Source organism: Chionomys nivalis, chromosome 11 (genome assembly GCF_950005125.1).
Source record: "Chionomys nivalis chromosome 11, mChiNiv1.1, whole genome shotgun sequence".
NCBI lineage: Eukaryota > Metazoa > Chordata > Mammalia > Rodentia > Cricetidae > Chionomys > Chionomys nivalis.
Window position 1 is genome coordinate 51526303 of NC_080096.1, and position 17871 is coordinate 51544173.

General features: G+C 40.4%; 1 protein-coding gene across 3 annotated transcripts in view; it reads left to right on the top strand.

The window, feature by feature from the left end:
- Mysm1 (Myb like, SWIRM and MPN domains 1) overlaps window positions 1-13980 on the top strand; it is a 38775-nt gene extending 24795 nt beyond the window's left edge. For 2 of the 3 annotated variants that reach the window (XM_057783983.1, XM_057783984.1), the window contains 9 exons: window positions 2535-2589; window positions 2980-3030; window positions 3644-3718; window positions 4231-4419; window positions 5787-5919; window positions 7763-7868; window positions 8042-8099; window positions 9403-9571; window positions 11311-13980. In XM_057783983.1, coding sequence (XP_057639966.1) covers window positions 2535-2589; window positions 2980-3030; window positions 3644-3718; window positions 4231-4419; window positions 5787-5919; window positions 7763-7868; window positions 8042-8099; window positions 9403-9561 — 826 coding nt within the window. In that variant the 3' untranslated portion in view covers window positions 9562-9571; window positions 11311-13980. The remainder of the gene's footprint in view (window positions 1-2534; window positions 2590-2979; window positions 3031-3643; window positions 3719-4230; window positions 4420-5786; window positions 5920-7762; window positions 7869-8041; window positions 8100-9402; window positions 9572-11310) is intronic. The other variant, XM_057783985.1, reaches the window with a different exon arrangement.
- Window positions 13981-17871: the final 3891 nt, after the last annotated feature.

Here is a 17871-nt window from a genome sequence, read left to right on the forward strand (position 1 = left end):
CTGGAATTAAAGGTGTGTGCCATCACTCCCTGGCCTGTATGGCTGACTAGAATGACTGCTTTGCCCTCTGATCTTTAGGCAAGCTTTACTTATCAAAACACAAGTAGTTTACCACTATATGCTGTTGCAGTTGTATTACCTTGGCGGGGCCTGCTTCCTCACTTATAAAATAATTAAAGTGGCTGACATTGCTTGCTGTGTCTTAAGTGCTTTATGTGAGCACACTCAATCCCTTGATAACCCTTTGCAGTGTGAGTATCATCTCCATTTTACCTTAGAAAAACCGAGTGACAAAGAAGTGGCCATGTAGTATTTGGTCATGCTACCTAGTGTGAAAACTGATTTAACCCAGGAATCCTTAGACCTCGTAATGTAACTCATCACATTGTCTGTTACCTCTGCAAAACAGAAATTGAATCTTATCCTGTGGACAAATGGGCTAAGTATTTTTTTTAAAAAGGAAAAAATACATTAATAAGCCTAGAATATTTTATTTTCTGAATCTCTGTGGAATTTAGCTTTATTGTTATTTTTAAGCTGTTCTGTCTTGCCAGGAACCTTTTAAATCCACATGCAACTTTTCTCAATCTTTGTACTTTTTTTGCATTGATTCGTCTGCATTGCAATAAAGTTGTTACTTTTTCTATTATTGATCACCTAATAAAAAGGTCTACTGGAATAAGCCTCGGAAATCATTCTTCATCCATCTATTGTACTTTAACACAGCTAACCCATATGCCTTTATCTTATTCACACACAGATCATAGATATCTTGCTTAAATCACAGATTTGAAAATGGTAGTGTCTAGTTTGCAACAGATCATTCCCGCCAACACTGTACGTACACTTACTGTGACATATTTTTCATGAATCCATTGATAGTAATTACCTCTTTGCTCGTCTAGATCTTTACTGGTATTCAGTATCTAATGCTCCTCTTTCCAGTATGAACTGTTTGTGTTTTGTCCGTGAAGTGTCTGTAGCCATCCTCAGCAGCCCTTCAAGAAATACCAACCTGCTTCTGTCTGTATAGGTTAAGTCCACAGACATCCTTAAGTGTATTCTCTCTCGAACATGTCCAGTCTGTCTCGGTCTGCATTATTATTGTTTGTTTGTTTTTTATGATATGGCTGTTTTATCTACACGTAGGTGCATGCCTGATGGCCTTGGCGGCTAGAAGAGTGTGCTGGATCCCTGGAACTAGAGTAACAGATGATTGTGGCCTACCATGTGGGCACTGGGAATCAAACCTTGGTCTTCTTCAAAAGCAGCCAGTACTCTTACCCTCAAGCCATTTTTCCAGTGCCTAAACTGTTAGTTTTTTTTGGGGGGGGGAGTCATTTTGTTTTGTTGTTTGACACAGTCTGTCCCAAAGTAGTCCCACACTTGAGGTGTAGCTGAGAATGACCTTAAACCACTGATCCTCCCGCTTCTACCGCCCAAGTGCTGGGATTACAAGCATGGCCTGTCTCACCCATCTTACTTTTCATTCAGTTCATTTAAAGATCTTTTTATCCAGGTTTTAAAATTCCTACATGTTTTGGGCCCTGGGGCAGAAGCCTAATTAAAAATAAAACACCCTTCCTCACAGACTCTTTGTCAGATGGGAATTCAGCATGCTGCTCTTTGCAAGTTGTCTTCATAGAAACATTTCCAGTTGCTTTTCTGTCTATAAACATTGTTGATACCTGGGGATAGAGCTCAGTAATTAGGAGCACTTACTACTCTCGCAAAGGACCAGGTTCAGTTCCCGGCACCCATATGGAGGCTCACAACCATCCATAACTAGTTCCAAGGGATCTGACATTCTCTGGACCATCGTGGGTACCAGTTACACATACTTATCTATATTTAGGCAAAATACACACATAAAGTAAAATTTTATAAATCTAAAAATAAATTTTTAAAAGTGTTCTTCTATTTTCTTTAAGATTTAATTTTTAGTGATCAAAGCCTTTCTTAATATTTTTCTGGTTTGCACATGCTTTTGTATTTGGCCTTGCTTAGGTTCCCCTCTCCATCTCTTTACTTTCTGAAATAATGTCGTAGGGCTTTCTTTTTGTTTTGGTTTGTGTGATAGACTTGCTTGTTACCCTTCGTTTAGAAAGTATTTATTGAGTCCCCGCTGAGGTGGATCTGTTAGGATACTGACAAGTATTGGTGTGCATGTGTTTCCTTTGAGACAGTCTCAGTATGCATCCCTGGTTGGCCTAGAGCTCCCTCTGGAGACCAAGCTGGCCCTGCCTCCTGAGCATACATCACAACAGCCTGACAAGCTGTTTTGAGAAACCTCCTACTTGAACTTCCTGAATTCCTGTCAGGGAGATAGCTGTGTCCCTGAACTTAGGATATCTCCTTCAGTTGCTACAGTAGCTTTGTCCCAGAGTTCCTGCTTTCTGTCAGACCTAAAAGGTCGTGTGGCTCCTCCTTAGAAGGGTTCTCCTGCTCTAATATTTGTTCATACAGGCAGAAGTTTGAGTTTATATAATTACTAGTTTTTCAAATTAGTGATTAATCTTTTTTTTCTTTTTCAGTTCACTTGATCCCTTCCAGCTGATACCTTGTAATTTTTTCAGTGAAGAAAAGCAGGTATTGATATCAATGAGTAATCACAAATAATGCCCCCATGGGACAGGAAATACTCTTTAGCATTTGTGTGAGGCAAGTGTACGGGTGAATTGGACACAGCAGGGTATAGTAAGGATCGGTGACCCAGCCAGGCAGAAGGTGGGAGGGAAGAGCACTTTGCTGCTAGGACTTTGAAGCTTAGTTGTTTTTAAGTCTCATTTGTACTGAACTTTGATTAATGATGAAAACTTGGTGGGTAAGGAGAAAAGGGTGGATATTCCCACTGTGAGAACAGAATGTTTTTGTTTTTATGCTTTTGTGCTTTTTTGGCTTTCTTTTTTTTTTTGTTTGTTTTTTTTGTTGTTGTTTTTTATGTGTTTATGCTCTCCTCCCTTTCTTTTTATATTCCAGGAGCCATTTCAGGTGAAAGTAGCTTCAGAAGCACTATTAATAATGGATTTGGTAAGGATAATCTATTGTACTTCACTTAGTTATTCTGGTTTCTGTTCTTGAATTTCCATTATCCATTTTTTATAGGCCTAAGAGAAAGTGGAAGACTTATATTTCATATTTTAACTATTTATAAGAAATCTAATTTCTTTTCTTTTGAAGGAAAGCCAGACAATTGCATATTTCCATATTTTAGAAAAAATAAATTGCCATGAGTTTTGCAGATTGTCACCCATTTTCTAATATCCTGTGTCTGCTGCCTGGCAGATGACTGACATCCACTACGTGTAAATCACAGGCTCCTTGTGTGCCTCTTACTGCAGACCCTGTAGCAGTTGTGTGTGTTTGAAGTCATTGACTACAGGAGGTTCTGGAGGGACTCACTCTGTCCTTGAAAGCAAGTGGTATCTTCCTTTTAAGTGAACAAGTTCCACCTTCCTCTGTGTGCTTCAAAGCTTCATAGCAGCAAGAAGGGACTGAAGCCTTAGTCCCCTGCTTCAAGCCCCACTGCCAGCTCCTTGCTGTGCTCTGTTCAGAGCAGCGCGGCTGCCGCTATGCAGCTGTCCTAGGATTCTTCATTGGCTGCGTGTGTGGATAAGGTCTGAGTCTGTCCTGTTTCCTGTAGCATGCTCACGTGTCTATGGCGGAGGTGATTGGGCTGTTAGGAGGAAGATACTCAGAGGCTGAGAAGACCCTTGAAGTAAGTCTTAATGTTTCAAGCAGTTCAGTTACCAAGTCTTGCTGCCATACCAAATATTTTATAGAATTCAGAAAGTATAATTAAAATACTGGTTTTTATCTGCACATGTGAGAGTATGCAAGTATAGAAAGCTAAGTATTCAGAAGTGACTTAGCCTTCCATTTACTGAACATCTGTTTCCTATCAAGAGGAAGGGGGTTTTGCCAGCCTTGGCTACCCACTACCTTCTACAGTGAAAAGCTACAACTTTTAAGGGCAGTAATGTATTAGTGCTTGTAGGTAAATGCTGGCGTACTTTGTTCTGCTGAAATTATTTTCATATGTAATAGGAATTTTTGAAAATGCCTTTGGATAGGTGTTACAGTACAACCTGGAGAACTAACCATTATCATGCCTTTTAGATTAGGAAAATGCTACGTGAGTTCAAAGACTACAATCTCACTTTTGGAGTTTATCTGGCACGTAATAGAATTGGTGGGATTTCACTATAATGTAAGAACAATCCTTTACAGGTCTGTGCAGCAGAACCGTGTAACAGTCTGAGCACAGGACTACAATGCGAGATGGATCCTGTATCACAAACACAGGCTTCAGAAACCTTGGCTCTTAGAGGCTACAGTGTTATTGGGTGGTACCATTCTCATCCTGCGTTTGATCCTAATCCATCTTTACGAGATATTGACACACAAGCTAAATACCAGGTGTGTTTTTAGTGTTATGTACCTACATTTTGTAAATTATTATACATATATATTTGTAAATATATATACATCTTCCTATTGATTTTTGTGAAATAAAACATGTTATTTTTAGCTTTACACTAACATTCTTTACATCTTTAGTTTTGAAATAACTTGCTTTTTTCATATTAAATCAGTAAGCATTGGGAAAGTCAACAATTGAGTGTAGGCAGGTTTTGTGTGTGTGTGTGTGGTGTGTGTGTGTGTGTGTGGTGTGTGTGTGTGTGTGTGTGTGTGTGTGTGTACAAGCTCCTAGAGCCCTTACAAAACTGTCAGGAAGAAGTAGGACTAGACTTGTTATAACTTTGTTTTAACTGTAGTAATTAGAAACATTGATACATATCTCTTTGTGAAAAACAAGTTGTATTTTTACTCACTGTTAGGTTTAATGTGTATTTCCCCCCCTTTTTTTTTCTTTCCTTTTCATTTTTTGAGGCAGGGTTTTTCTGTAGCTCTGGGGCCTGTCCTGGAACTTGCTCTTATAGACCAGGCTGGCTTTGAACTCACAGAGATCCACCTTCCTCAGCCTCCCAAGTTCTGGAATTAAAGGTGTGCACCACTACTGCCCTGCCTACTGTGTATTTTCTATGTAGGTAGCTATTCATAAATTATTGCCACGTTAATAAGAATTACAGTCAAACAATTTGACATCATAGTATGTAAAGACATTTGTGGTATGTGTTTTGTTTTGTTTGACAAAGGCTATTCTGTGGGCCCAGACTGGCCTAGAACTCGTGGTAATTCTGCATTCTCCTGTCTCAGCCTCCTAAGTACTGAGATAGATGTGTACCACCACACCTAATATATGCGGCACTTCCGTTGTCTTTTTGTTCTCAATTTTGTATGTATGTTTGTGAGGTGAGGCGCACACTCCTCTGTGTTTGCACATGAGCCAGAGGAGAACATTTGGTCCTGTTCTGTCGCTTTCCATTTTATTCCCTTGAGATGGGATTTCTCACTGACCCTGTAGCTAAACTGGTACCCAGCAGTCCTGCTGTCTTCCCATCCCCTTCCCCAATACGAAGGCTACAAGTTACAGGTGCCTCTAACTGATTACGATAGGCTTATTGTGCGGATTCTGAATAGGTGAAACCTGGTTCTTTTGCTTACACAGCTACTCTTGTATCCTAAGCCAGCTCCCAGCCATGCTGTTTGTCCTTTTAAGGAGTGTCTCTGATGAAGGTGAACAGTCTGGGCCTGAAATGAGTGCACAAGACATTCCATTCAGTTGCTGCTGTTTAGATAGGGCCCTTTTTTGTTTTTCTTTCCTCCAGTTAACCATCAGTTAGAGCCATGATAGTTGAAATTAATTATAGTTTTCATTGCAGAGTTACTTCTCCAGAGGAGGAGCAAAGTTCATTGGGATGATTGTTAGTCCATATAATCGAAGTAACTCTTTACCATACTCCCAGATTACCTGCTTGGTTATAAGTGAAGAAGTTAGCCCTGATGGTGCCTATCGTAAGTTTCAACAGTAATAACTTCTTACTGTCCCTGTCCTCAAAGAACTTATAACTGTGTAAAACTATTTGATGAGAAAGTGTGTGTATCAGCCAAGGACTCATTGCATATCACCTAGTTAAAGTACCTTTTTCCCTTTCATTCTAGTGTTACCATGTCCTTAGATAAAAGGAAGAAAATTAGAGCAGGCAGTGGATGGTGAGCCCTGGAGACATTGTGTTGCACAGTGTACATACTGAGCACTGTACACATTGTGTGCATAGGAAGTATGTATATACTGGGCACTGGAGATATTGTAGAACATAAAACACAGTTCTTTTCTCAAAAATATTTTCATAAATCCATTCTTGCTTTCTCTGCTATGGCATGCAAATAAACAAAACTATAACCCATCCTTCTACTACCTCCTGGGATATTAGGATTCCCAAAGACAGACTGACTTCAGATCTCCCAAGTCTCATCTGTCTCAAGAAAGAACTAGTTTGACGTAGGCAACTACCCAGCTTAGTTTCTCTGGGATGTCTGTAGTCTCCTGGTGACTGTTGTGGGCAGCTCTGTCTACAGACTAAGAAAGGCAGGGAGGGAACTTTGTAAGGAGGTGGGTAGAGGCTCAGATTTCTCTGGGTGTGTGGTTCTGTATGAACTACATTTGCACCGTTCCCTTTCCTTTGACACTACAGAGTGTATTGTACTCACTTTTCTATCCAGCTTCCAGTGTGGAGCCTGGCATAAAGTGGATTCTAAATGAATGTTTGCTTAATAATTAATTTCTCTTTATTCTTAATCATCTTTGATGCTCTGTAAAAATCTCAGCACTGTTGACTGTTGGTGTATTTTTTAATAAGTCTACAGTACTTTTCTGCCTTAGTGACCACTTTGGCTTTTAATGCAATTTGTTTATTATTTTTATATCCTTAGTACCATTTAATCAGCACTGCGAATTTTTTTTTGAGTGAGTAATATCAGGAATAGTTCAGAATGCCCTACTGAGTATAGCACATAAAGCACATAATTTCTCAGCTTAACTATAATTTATAAAAGTTACAACAGAAAGCATTATAAACTTTTCTTCACTTTAAGTCAGATCTCAGCCTTCTGGGTTTTGATTATGAGCCTCTATTCCAATCATATCTAATACAATTAGTTGGTACTGAGGACATGTGACTATTCACATTTTATCATTAGAATTTAATAATTTAAAATTTATGTAATTCTGTTTCTGGCTAAAATGAAGTAATAAGGACTTTTTTGAATCAACCAAAATAGTAGGCAAAATATGCAAAACAGTAGTATTTTACTTAGGATATAATTCAGACTGTGAAGGAAGATGGTTGCTAGAAGATGGAAACAAATCAGTTAAGCCCAGGTTGCTATACTTTAGTGACCAGGAGGAGAGAAACACAACTGGCAAACTTGAGTGGAAGTGATGGAGCTGAGACAACTAAGCAGAGAACAGTCTGAACTAGAGAGAGCTGTAGACAATACCCCTCGAGTGCTTAGTAAAGTATGGACAGCTGTGTTTGTGAAGAAGCTAGGAGAGGCAGGAGCGGCCACGGGAAGAACTGCACAGTCTGAACGCCTGGTGCTTCTCTGTCAGCTCTTCTTAGGGTGCTGCCTGCTGATCAGCGTTCCCATGGGCGGGGTGGCTTGTACCTCGGAAGTACTATGCCTTGCTTTGCTGCGAACAGTCCCAGTTTGTTACTGATACTGCCCTTTTCTGATGAAAACGACCTTGGCTTGGGTGATGAGTGAGATGCCATCCTGTCTTTCACAGAGCTTTTGATGGAATTGTTAGAACAGGAGATTGCAGTTGATGACCTTGTGCTTCTTTACACTCCTCTAGGTTTACCCTACAAATTTGAAGTCCAGCAGATGTTAGAAGAACCTCAGTGGCAATTAGTGTTTGAAAAGACAAGATGGATAATTGAGAAATACAGGCTTTCCCATAGGTACGTGTTACGGTTTGTGATGGCTCCACATTTGCAGTCTTTCTCATTAAGTTGAATCAGAGAAAGAAAAGCCTAGATTGAATACAGAACCCTGATGTCTGGCATCAGGGACAGTTGATTGCACAACAAGTAGTGTCTTTGTCACCAGTTTCTTTTCAAATTCCTTCCTGCAGCCGTGTCCCCATGGATAGAATCTTTCGCCGGGATTCTGACCTAACTTGTTTGCAGAAAGTAAGCTGCCTTCATTTTTAATTGGCTTCTGATGTGGGATTTCCCCTCTGTATGCTATGAATATATTTTATTACCATTAGTTATTAAAGAAGCTGTTTCGGCCAGTGGCTTAGTAAAGCCGGGTGGGGAATCTGAACAGAGATAGAGAAAGTACAAGGAGAAAGACGTGAGCAGAGCCAGCCACAACCTCATGGTGATATGCAAAGTAATAGAAATGGGTTAATCTACGGTGTAAGACTTCGCTAGAAATGTACATAAGCTACTGGCCAAACAATGTTGTGATTAATATACTTTCTATGTTGTTATTCGTGTCTGGGTGGCTGGGACACGAATGAGCAGTCTCCACCTACAGACTTCATTATTCAGATTCCAAAGCTGCTGTTCTTGTTTTTCCCACTGTTCTGTGAATACATTTTGTTTTCCTTTATTAATGTACTTTGTAAAATTAATGTGTTCTATTGGCTAAAGGTATACATAGAAATAATACCCTTTTAAGAGTGCATTTGTCAGTGTTGACGGATATATTTCTTAGCAGGTTACAATGGTGTACAATGAGGAACCTTTGATCTTTTCTTTAAAATTCATAAGTACCATGTTTCCTTTTTGACCATAATAGTTGGCCATTTAAAAAATATATAGTATAAATCTAATTTAAGTTTAAGTGGTCATTTTGCTCTAACTTAGTACGTGGGAAATAAGGGTTTAGAACCACACTTCTGGTTAAGATGAATAGACTCTCAACACTTTTGTTTTAGTCATTTGGGAATATTCAGAAAGAATAAGCGTACTAAGTTCTTTTTGCTACATTTGTCTACATACTATTGAAAAATCAATGTGTGCATCTCCAGGAAAACTGGCCTAAAACTATGTACTTAGTTCTTTTTTGTTCCCGTCTCTGTTTCTCTTGTTCACTTGTCTGGTGACAGTGCTGGAGCTCAGTTTTGAGCCTTGTTTCTGGTCTCCAGACTTCATACCTGGACCCACAGTTCTGTGTGCTTCATTGTTCCTGTTTGCTCTTCGGTCTTTAGAGACGGCTCTGCGGATGTAAGCGTGTGGTTACAATGGGCAAAGATCACAGATTTGGCCAGAACCGGGAGCGCTGCTGCTTGCACATGTTGGTTTCCTGTGGAGTTGTGAGGGAGCTAAGCTCAACCTTCAGCAGCGATTCCAGTAGTCCAGGCTGAGATTGTTGAGAGCAGTGTTTCTCATTGAGTATTACTGGGGTTTGAGAAGAAATTGTGATGGTTAATGCAAGCCCTCTTACTACTGAATATTTCAATGTGAGACTTTTCTTTTCAACTAGCTTTTGGAGTGTCTAAGGAAAACACTAAGCAAAGTAGCCAATTGCTTCATCGCTGAGGAATTCTTGACCCAAATAGAAAATTTGTTCCTTTCCAATTACAAAAGCAAGGAAGAAAATGGACTGGCTGAAGAGAATAGTACAACGGAGTTGTTCTTGTAATATTTTAAAAGTAAGACATTGTGTTCTAATCTTAACATGCTACTGTAAATAATTGAGATTTTAAAGCAATATAACTTAAATATTTTTTCTTTTAATCTATAAAGTTCTAAACTTTCCTATTATAAATAATGTGAGAAGGAAGAGATGGGCTTATTTTCTTATAGTGGTCATCAAGAGTTCCTGTGTCCTCTGACTGCAAGTGTAACCTAGGGTGGCCTTGAACTCATAGAGATCCCTCCTCTTCTGTCTCCTGAGTCCTGGGATTAAAGGTGTTGCCACCACTCTTGGCTTAGCTCTGCACTCTAATCTTCAGGCAAGCTTTATTTGTTAAAACACAAACAAAATATCACTACAAGGACCAATTAGAGAATATTGTGTTAGCTGGAAAATTGGTGTTTGCCCATTGTCCAGGCCCTCTGACTGGTGACAGTTTTGTTACCTTGAAACTGAATTTGAGTTTAGAGTTTTCTTTTTTCTTTTCTTTTCTTTTCTCTTTTTTTTTTTTTTTTTTTTTTTTTTTTTTGTAGCCACAGGTGTAGCCAAAGAACAAGGCAGCACTAGATGGAGTAGCCTCACAGTCTTAGGTGGCCTGAATCGGATTTGGGCTATACAATTTAAAGAAATGGAGTTTATTTTCTCTAGGCCAAGGTTTCTATGGACAACTGAGGCTATAACATCTAACCTCCCAGTGTTGCTCTAGCTCTGATTTTATTTGCTGATTTTTTTTTTAGGATGCTTCTTTTGTAACTTCATTTTAAGATTGTACAGTTTCCAAATGAATGTATATATTTTTAAAGGAAACTAGTAGTTTTTCCATTCCCCTGTGTACATTTAATATGAACAGTGAAACATACTTTGTAAAATCCCCTTGAAGTCTGGAAGTATAAGAGCTCCAGAGCACAAGATTAGGAATTGGGCTCCCAACCTAGTTCGTGCCAGCTTTGGTATAAGACCTTCCTTAATTCTGTCACATCTCTAAATCCAGGAGTCTCAGTTGAAATTCAGAGAGCTGAGCTTTATAACGTGGTGTCTCTTCAAACAGAGGCCACAAAAGCCGGTACCATTTCACTCCCTTGTGTCCTTCTCCTCCTCCTCACCTTCTCTCCAGAGGCCTGTGCAGCAGACCCGGGAGCCCACGTTGATTAACTTGCTGCATTGATGTTTCCCTGGAATGTTGTTGACTTGTTAATTTCTTTGTCAAATCTGAGTTTTTCACATGCTAATCATCTTCACTACCCTGAGCTATGTTTAAAGGACTTCAAAGATGGCAGTAGTCAGTGTGGAGGGCCTTGAGAACACAAGTTTTTAAGCAGCTATTGAGGGTCTATTTTTCTGACTATAGAATACATTTATAATTTATCTTATAAAATATTTTTAAATGCAGACGAGTATATACAGAATGCAGATATCTCAGACCCACTATCAGAAATACTTCACACAGGAATTACCTTCTTTACTGAGGGTTTTTGGTTGGTTGGTTTTGTGAGTTTTTTGTTTTGTATTGTTTTGGGGAGTTGTTTGTTTGTTTGGGTGGGTTTTCAAGACAGGGTTTCTTTGGCTGCCCTGGAACTAGCTCTGTAGACAAGGCTGGCTTTGAACTCACAGATACCTGCCTGCCTCTAGTTCCCTAGTGCTGGGATTAAAGATATATGCTTTCTTTACCAGTCTTTAGCAGCTTGAATTGAGAACATTCAGACTTATCCTGTTGTGTCCTGTCTGTTCTCCATGCTGCTTTCTTCTCTCTTACAGTAGTATCTACATGCTGTGACAACTGCAGATGGCCCCTATGCTGGCCTTGCCAACCTTGGCCTCCAAGGCCTTAAAGAAGCACAGATGAGTCTGGACCCAAGGAGGCATGCAACACAGAAGTTGATGAAGCAGGCTCCTAGAGAAAAACCCACCCCAACAGTGTGTGCAGAAGTGGAAGACCAGAGACACCTGAGACCTTCATCCCAAGTTCTGCCTCACTGAAGGACACAGCTGTTAAATAATGAGCTTAAAATTTGTGTCTTGTTCTGCCTTGGGTAAGGAAAATTAATAATAGTACTTCTCCTCTGTTAGACTTGGTGTTCTTCAAAAATAATACTCAAGAAAGCAAATCAGGCCCTCAGTTACCCTTGGCATTCTTCTCCAGTGCTGTAAAATGGCCTGGAGCTCCCATTGCTGTCGTTGGTTTGACCCTGTGCTCTCAGCTCATGAGCTTTTCAGGCCCCAAGTACTTTTGCCAACTTGGACCCCTTCTGTATGAAATTTAAATTTATATTTTATAATTGTGTTTGTATATAATGACAGTATTCATATTTTGAATTAAAATAGTCCTTTATCTAAAACTTACATTATTTTTACTAAAAAATTAAGTAAAATTTTGGTTACATGCCCTGGGAGTCTGAGACATGTGCCTAATGGATAGTTTGCCCTGTCTGTATTCAGAGGCCTCGGGAAAATGCAGTTAGTGTTCCCTGTCCCTTCCCACCACCTCCAGGTTATCTTTGTCACTCTGCCCAGTAGCGCTTTGTTCTTTCCCATCCTAGCCAGAACTCAGGGCATTGCTCACTACCATTCAGTCCTGGGAGAGAGACAGAGACGGGGGCTGGGGTGGGGAGACAGATAGGTAGACATTTTATCCTGGTTTCTACTATTACAGCTTGTGCCACACTTCACAGGGTGAGGCTCCTTTCTCTCTTCCCTTTCATCTTAAGCCCTTTTATCCGTCCGCCCTCACAGTTCCTAGGTGTAAGATCTTTGTATCACTGGCTGAAAGTGATACACAGACCACGCAGATTTCCCCGCAGTTGTTTCTCCACAGAGTGCTCCTGCTCCCAGACGGGGGTAGGTGAGGGCTGTGACGTGCAGACTGCAAGCACCTTCGGCCTCTTCAGTTCTCAGGACAAAGAAGAAGGCAGCCTCAGAATGCCCGCCTGAGCTGTCCTGCTTTTTAGGTTACCTTTCCCCATATGTCTCACTGGGTTTGAGTGCAATGGAGAAGCTGATAGAACCAGTATGCCCAAGAGTGCTGCCCCGTTCTGTGCCAACAGAAGCCACCTAATTGCCCTCCTGCTTGTATGACACGCTTGCCCGTCATCAGCAGGCATCCTGTGTGGATTTCTTATCAGCAGTAGAGCTGGCCACCCAATTTTTCTTTTTTCTTCTCTCACCTCTATCACCAAGCGTCACATGGCATGAAGGCAGAAAACCTTCACAGAAGCACAAAGAAAAGCACACATTTTGATAAACATACTCTATCAGCATTAACAAATTTAAATAAAGAAATTTGATCTGCATCTCCACTTTCCTATTCTTTAATGACGCTCTTACAACTTAATATGTATTTTTAATATGCCCAGAAAAATCACTGTTAGGAGAATAATGTATTGTACTTAGTTTATTATTTCCTGACCTTTCCCGAAAAGGATTTATGTGTGCTTTCATTTACAGGAATTTCGCTTTCTGGTATTTCTTCTAAGCTATCTCATTCCCTTACTGCACCCACTAAATCACAAGAAAATTAAAATATCCAAGAGGAATTTAAAGGATTCTAAATGAAACTAAACTTTAAAGGTGAAATTAACCCACAACACCTGGGCGGCTTTTATTTTCCTCCTCAGTGTTTCTGTCATATACTCATGAGTTCCAGGGAAAATACCTGGTTGGTTTTCTCTGAGGTTTCCTAGTAGCTTTCTAGGAATTCATTAAATGTTCTCACCATTCATATTCCTGTTTCATGTATTATAAAATTGAGCCCTCTAGTGGCACACACCTTTAATCCCAGAACTCGGAGAGACAGGTGGACCTCTGAGTTTGAGGTCAGCCTGGTCTACATGATGAATTCCAGGAGTAGGACTACATAGTAAGAGCCTATCTTTAAAACAAAACATGACAAAGAAAAAAACTGTCTGCTTAGCATATGAATTCTGAAATTGTAGTTAGATTTTAGCATGATTTATGCAGCTGAGTCATTTGCCTTTATGTGTGTAGATTGGAGTTGACTTGCACAGTTGTGTTTTGTGTAAGATACTGCATGACAGTTTATGAACTTGTTGCTGTTTTCCCACAATATTGGCAGTTTTTAAGAGTTTTTCAGCACTTAGCATTTAACAGCGTTCTACAACAATGTAACGATTTAAAACTGTTTTGTACATTTAGATGTTATGCTATATTGTATATATCTACATTAAGAATATTGTAAATATCATTGTTTGTACAATAATGGAAGATTTTCCCTAAAATATAAACTCATCTTTCCATGTTTACTTGTGACATATTAAAATACCCAATTTTAAGCTTTGAGAAATTATCTTACAATGAAAGCTAAGGAGAAACGTGCTGCCGAGTCTGTGTAAGTAAAGATTTGAAAATAAAACGGGTGGTTTTCGGTGTCTTTGTAAATTATTAGCAGTGTATGTATTGAATTACAAAAAGAAGGCACTGTCTTAGTTATCTTTACATTGCTGTGGCAAAAATAAAACCTGACCAAGACAACTTAAGAGAGCATTTAATGTGGGGTTCACATTTCTAGAGTGTTCTAAAGGGCCTATGACCATCATGTCAGGGAGTATGGCAGCCGGCATGGCATTGGAGCAGTAACTGAGAGCTTTCTTATCCCCAGACAGGAGGCAGAGAGAGCTAACTGGGAATGGCATGAGCTCTGGAAACCTCAAAGCCTTCTCCTCAATGTCTCCTCCTCCACAGAGTCACCTAAACACCTATAGACCAGTAGAGACTGTGATGAGAAATCTCTTTGGTGAGATCAGTGCCTTTGGAAGAAATGTCTGGCAGGATTTGATTGTGTGATGTTTAGGAAAAGATGGTGCAGATAGAAGTGGCCTTAGCACAGCTGTGGACGTAAGAAACCCTGAAAATATTTTGATCGCAGTTATGACAGCAACATACAGCCAGCCCACTTAATTTTAAGTTACAGAAAATATAAAGTAGAAGCCAGTGAGGTAGTCATCTCATGATGACCTGAGTTGTGTTCCCAAGAGCCACATGGCAGAAAGAACCATCTGCAGGTTGCCCTCTCACCTCCACACATACACCGTGTCAGATGATGGTACATACATGTGCACACAAAAAATAGTTATTAAAAAATGTTTAAGTGGGGGCTGGAGAGATGGCTCAGTGGTTAAGAGCACCGCCTGCTCTTCCAAAGGTTCTGAGTTCAATTCCCGGCAACCACATGGTGGCTCACAACCATCCGTAATGAGATCTGGTGCCCTCTTCTGGCCGGCAGGCAGAGTACTGAGACTACCGTATACATAATAAATAAATCTTAAAAAAAAAAGTTTAAGTGACTAGAAAGTGAAAATCTCAAATATTGGTTTAATTGATTTTGAACTTACCAGTTTTTTCCCCTAGCATGTAAGAAATTACACATTTTATGTAGAACAAGATAATATCTTTAGTTTCTATATTATCCTCCTTAAAAACACCAATTTAGGAATGTAGCACAGTGCCTGAGATCTTATAATCTCTGTCTGTTTACATAGGAGCTTGGCATTCCATGCTAGTCTGTCCTCTGGATCTGGTAGTGTAGAGTGGAGAATCTGTCTGCTACAGCTGTGTGCTACAGGTGTTTAACCTACTTGCTGAAGAGATTCCTAGTAGTTGTAGACTGAGACCTTCATCATTTTTGAATTTTTTGGTGTCCTGCAAAAAAAATTTATTTTTTATAGTAATTTAAAGTCAAGTACCCAAGAAAAATGGTTTATTTACAAGACAATGAAATCCTGAGTTTTAATTCCATAAAGCATTTATTTCGTTGGAAGTTCATTCCTCCATATGTTAGGGATTCTTACTAATTAACATTGGCTTTCACTTTCTGATTGGGGCCATGGCTTTGGAGGCCTGCATTGTGTTAGTCTTATTTGTGTTTAAATGGTTTTCTATCTTCCCACAGAATGCAAGTTTAAACACAGGCTTACACCACATATGCATTTGTTCAGAATCTTGGGTTTTCCAAAAGAGGTACTCAAATAGAATGCTTGGCTTACCCCCCCCCCATATTTTCCCTGTTACCCGACAAGGCATATTAGGGCATAAAGGATTTAGTGTGTATGAGGCTGGGGTATAGGGGAGGGCAGTGTAGCTGGTGGGCTAACCAAAACTAAGGATATTTGTAAATAACTTTACGGAAAGCCACTTTCAAAATATTTGAACAGGATTACCCGCATTAATGAGAGAGTGCCACTCCCAGAAGACATGGGTTATTAAACTGAAATTGAAGTACAAGGCAAGGGATGACTCCCTGTTGATCAGGAAGGTCCCAGAAGTTTCCAGAATAACACAGTCCTCACTGCCCTTGGTCACTGTGCTGTCTATTACTGTCACCTTGACACACAAACTAGTTACTTGAAAGGAGGGAACCTCAACTGAGAAGATGCCTCCATAAGATCTAATTGTAGGGCATTTTCTTAATTAGTGATTGGTTGGGGAGGGCCCAGTCTATTGTGGGTGGTGTCATCCCTGGGTTGTTGGTCCTGGGTTTCTAAGAAAGGCTGTGAGCAAACGAGTAAGCAGCACTCCTCCATGGCCTCTGAATCAGCTCCTGCTTCCAGGTTCCTGCCCTGATTGAGCTCCTGTCGTGACTTGCATTGCTGAAACATAAGCTACATAAACCCTTTTTTCCCAGCTTGGTTTTTGGTCGTGGTGTTTCATTACAGCAAGAGAAACTCTTTCTCCAACATCGTTACCCATCGTGTCAATATGGTAAGTCCCTGTTGCTGAAGTCAATACACACTTTGGGTCGGACGTGAAGAAATCAGCTTCAGTTGTGTGGAAAACTTCATCCCTGCTGACTAGTGTTCATAGTGCTGGAAGGTGCTATGACATCCTGAGGACTGAGAAGAGGCAGTATTCCTACCCAGTGCTGGACCCCGCATGAATCAGTAGTGACTCTGTATGAGAATGCCCCCATAGGCTCACATGTTTGAACACTTGGTCCCCAGTGGGTGGAGCTGTTTGGGAAGAATTAGGGAGTAAGACCTTGCCTTGAAGGAAGTATATCAGGGAGTTGGTGGGAGGTGCATTGAGGTTTCAAAAACCATCCCCAGTGAGTTAGCTCTCTTGTCTCTGCTGCTGCTCCAATGCCATGCCTACCAGCCTGCTGCCATGCTCCCCATTGTAATGGTCATGATCTCACCATATGAAACTGTAAGCTCTCTATAACCTCTATGTAAGTTGTCTTGGTGTCTCCACAACAATAGAAGATACCAGGCAAGATCTGCCCATTTGTGTAATGGTGGTGTGACTTATGGGGGAAACTTAACTGCTTTTCAATTGGATATGAGGCCTGTTCCACAGGAAGGAATCTTAAGGAAGGCACTGTAATTCTAAAAGCTGGGAAGGTCATGGGCCCCAGGTTTGAGCTTGTTGTTATTTTGGTAAATAGTCATGTCAAATTGCCTGTAGTGAGACTGGAGGCATTTATCCTTTATGTCTGGAAAAAAAGCCTTACCACTACTATGCTTTAGTGATGTTTCTGTATTTTCTGATTTCTCCCTATTAGTGTGTGTGTATATATATATTTGGTTTTTCGAGGCAGGGTTTCTCTGTAGCTTTGGTGCCTGTCCCGGAACTAGGCTGGCCTCGAACTCACAGAGATCCGCCTGCCTCTGCCTCCCGAGTGCTGGGATTAAAGGCGTGCGCCACCCCCGCCTGGCTTAGTGTATATATTTTTATAATCAAAGAAAAATAACGATAAAAAGATTCTTGAAGTCAATTCAGAATGCTAATAGTGTGAGGGCCAAGCAGGGGTTTGGCTTTGCACAGAGAGATGGGGTGACACAGTACCATTGGTAGAGAAGTGGAGTCAGGTGCCAAAGGCAGGTAAGATGATCTAAATGGTTCCACTCCTCGGGGAAAAGATTCGTGTTCAAATGGTGACCACAGGACACACAGGAAAAACTGTCTTTTCTACAGTGACCAAATAGGTAAGCAGCACCACAAAGGATCTTACCCAGTTCCTCGAGATGCCCAACATGGAAAGCTGGGGCTACTTGATTCTTCTACATTTTCCTAATTCTTCAATCAGTTATCAGTTCAATGGAGACATGCTGAGACATGGGACATCCTGAGCTTTGGGTGGATTTAGCAACAGCCAAGCCATAGGTTCACCCCCACAGGTTTGTCAGCTAACCATTTTAAAGTTAGGAGTATTCTTACCTTTGAAAGACTAAGAGCTGCTGTGCCCTGCTTATGTACAACTTGAATAGTTTGTGGCCATTCTTGATAATATCTTTTACTGTTTCCTTAGAAGCATTCCTTACTTTATAGTTTGTTTCTGAGACTGGGGAAATGTTAACTGTGTTTTCC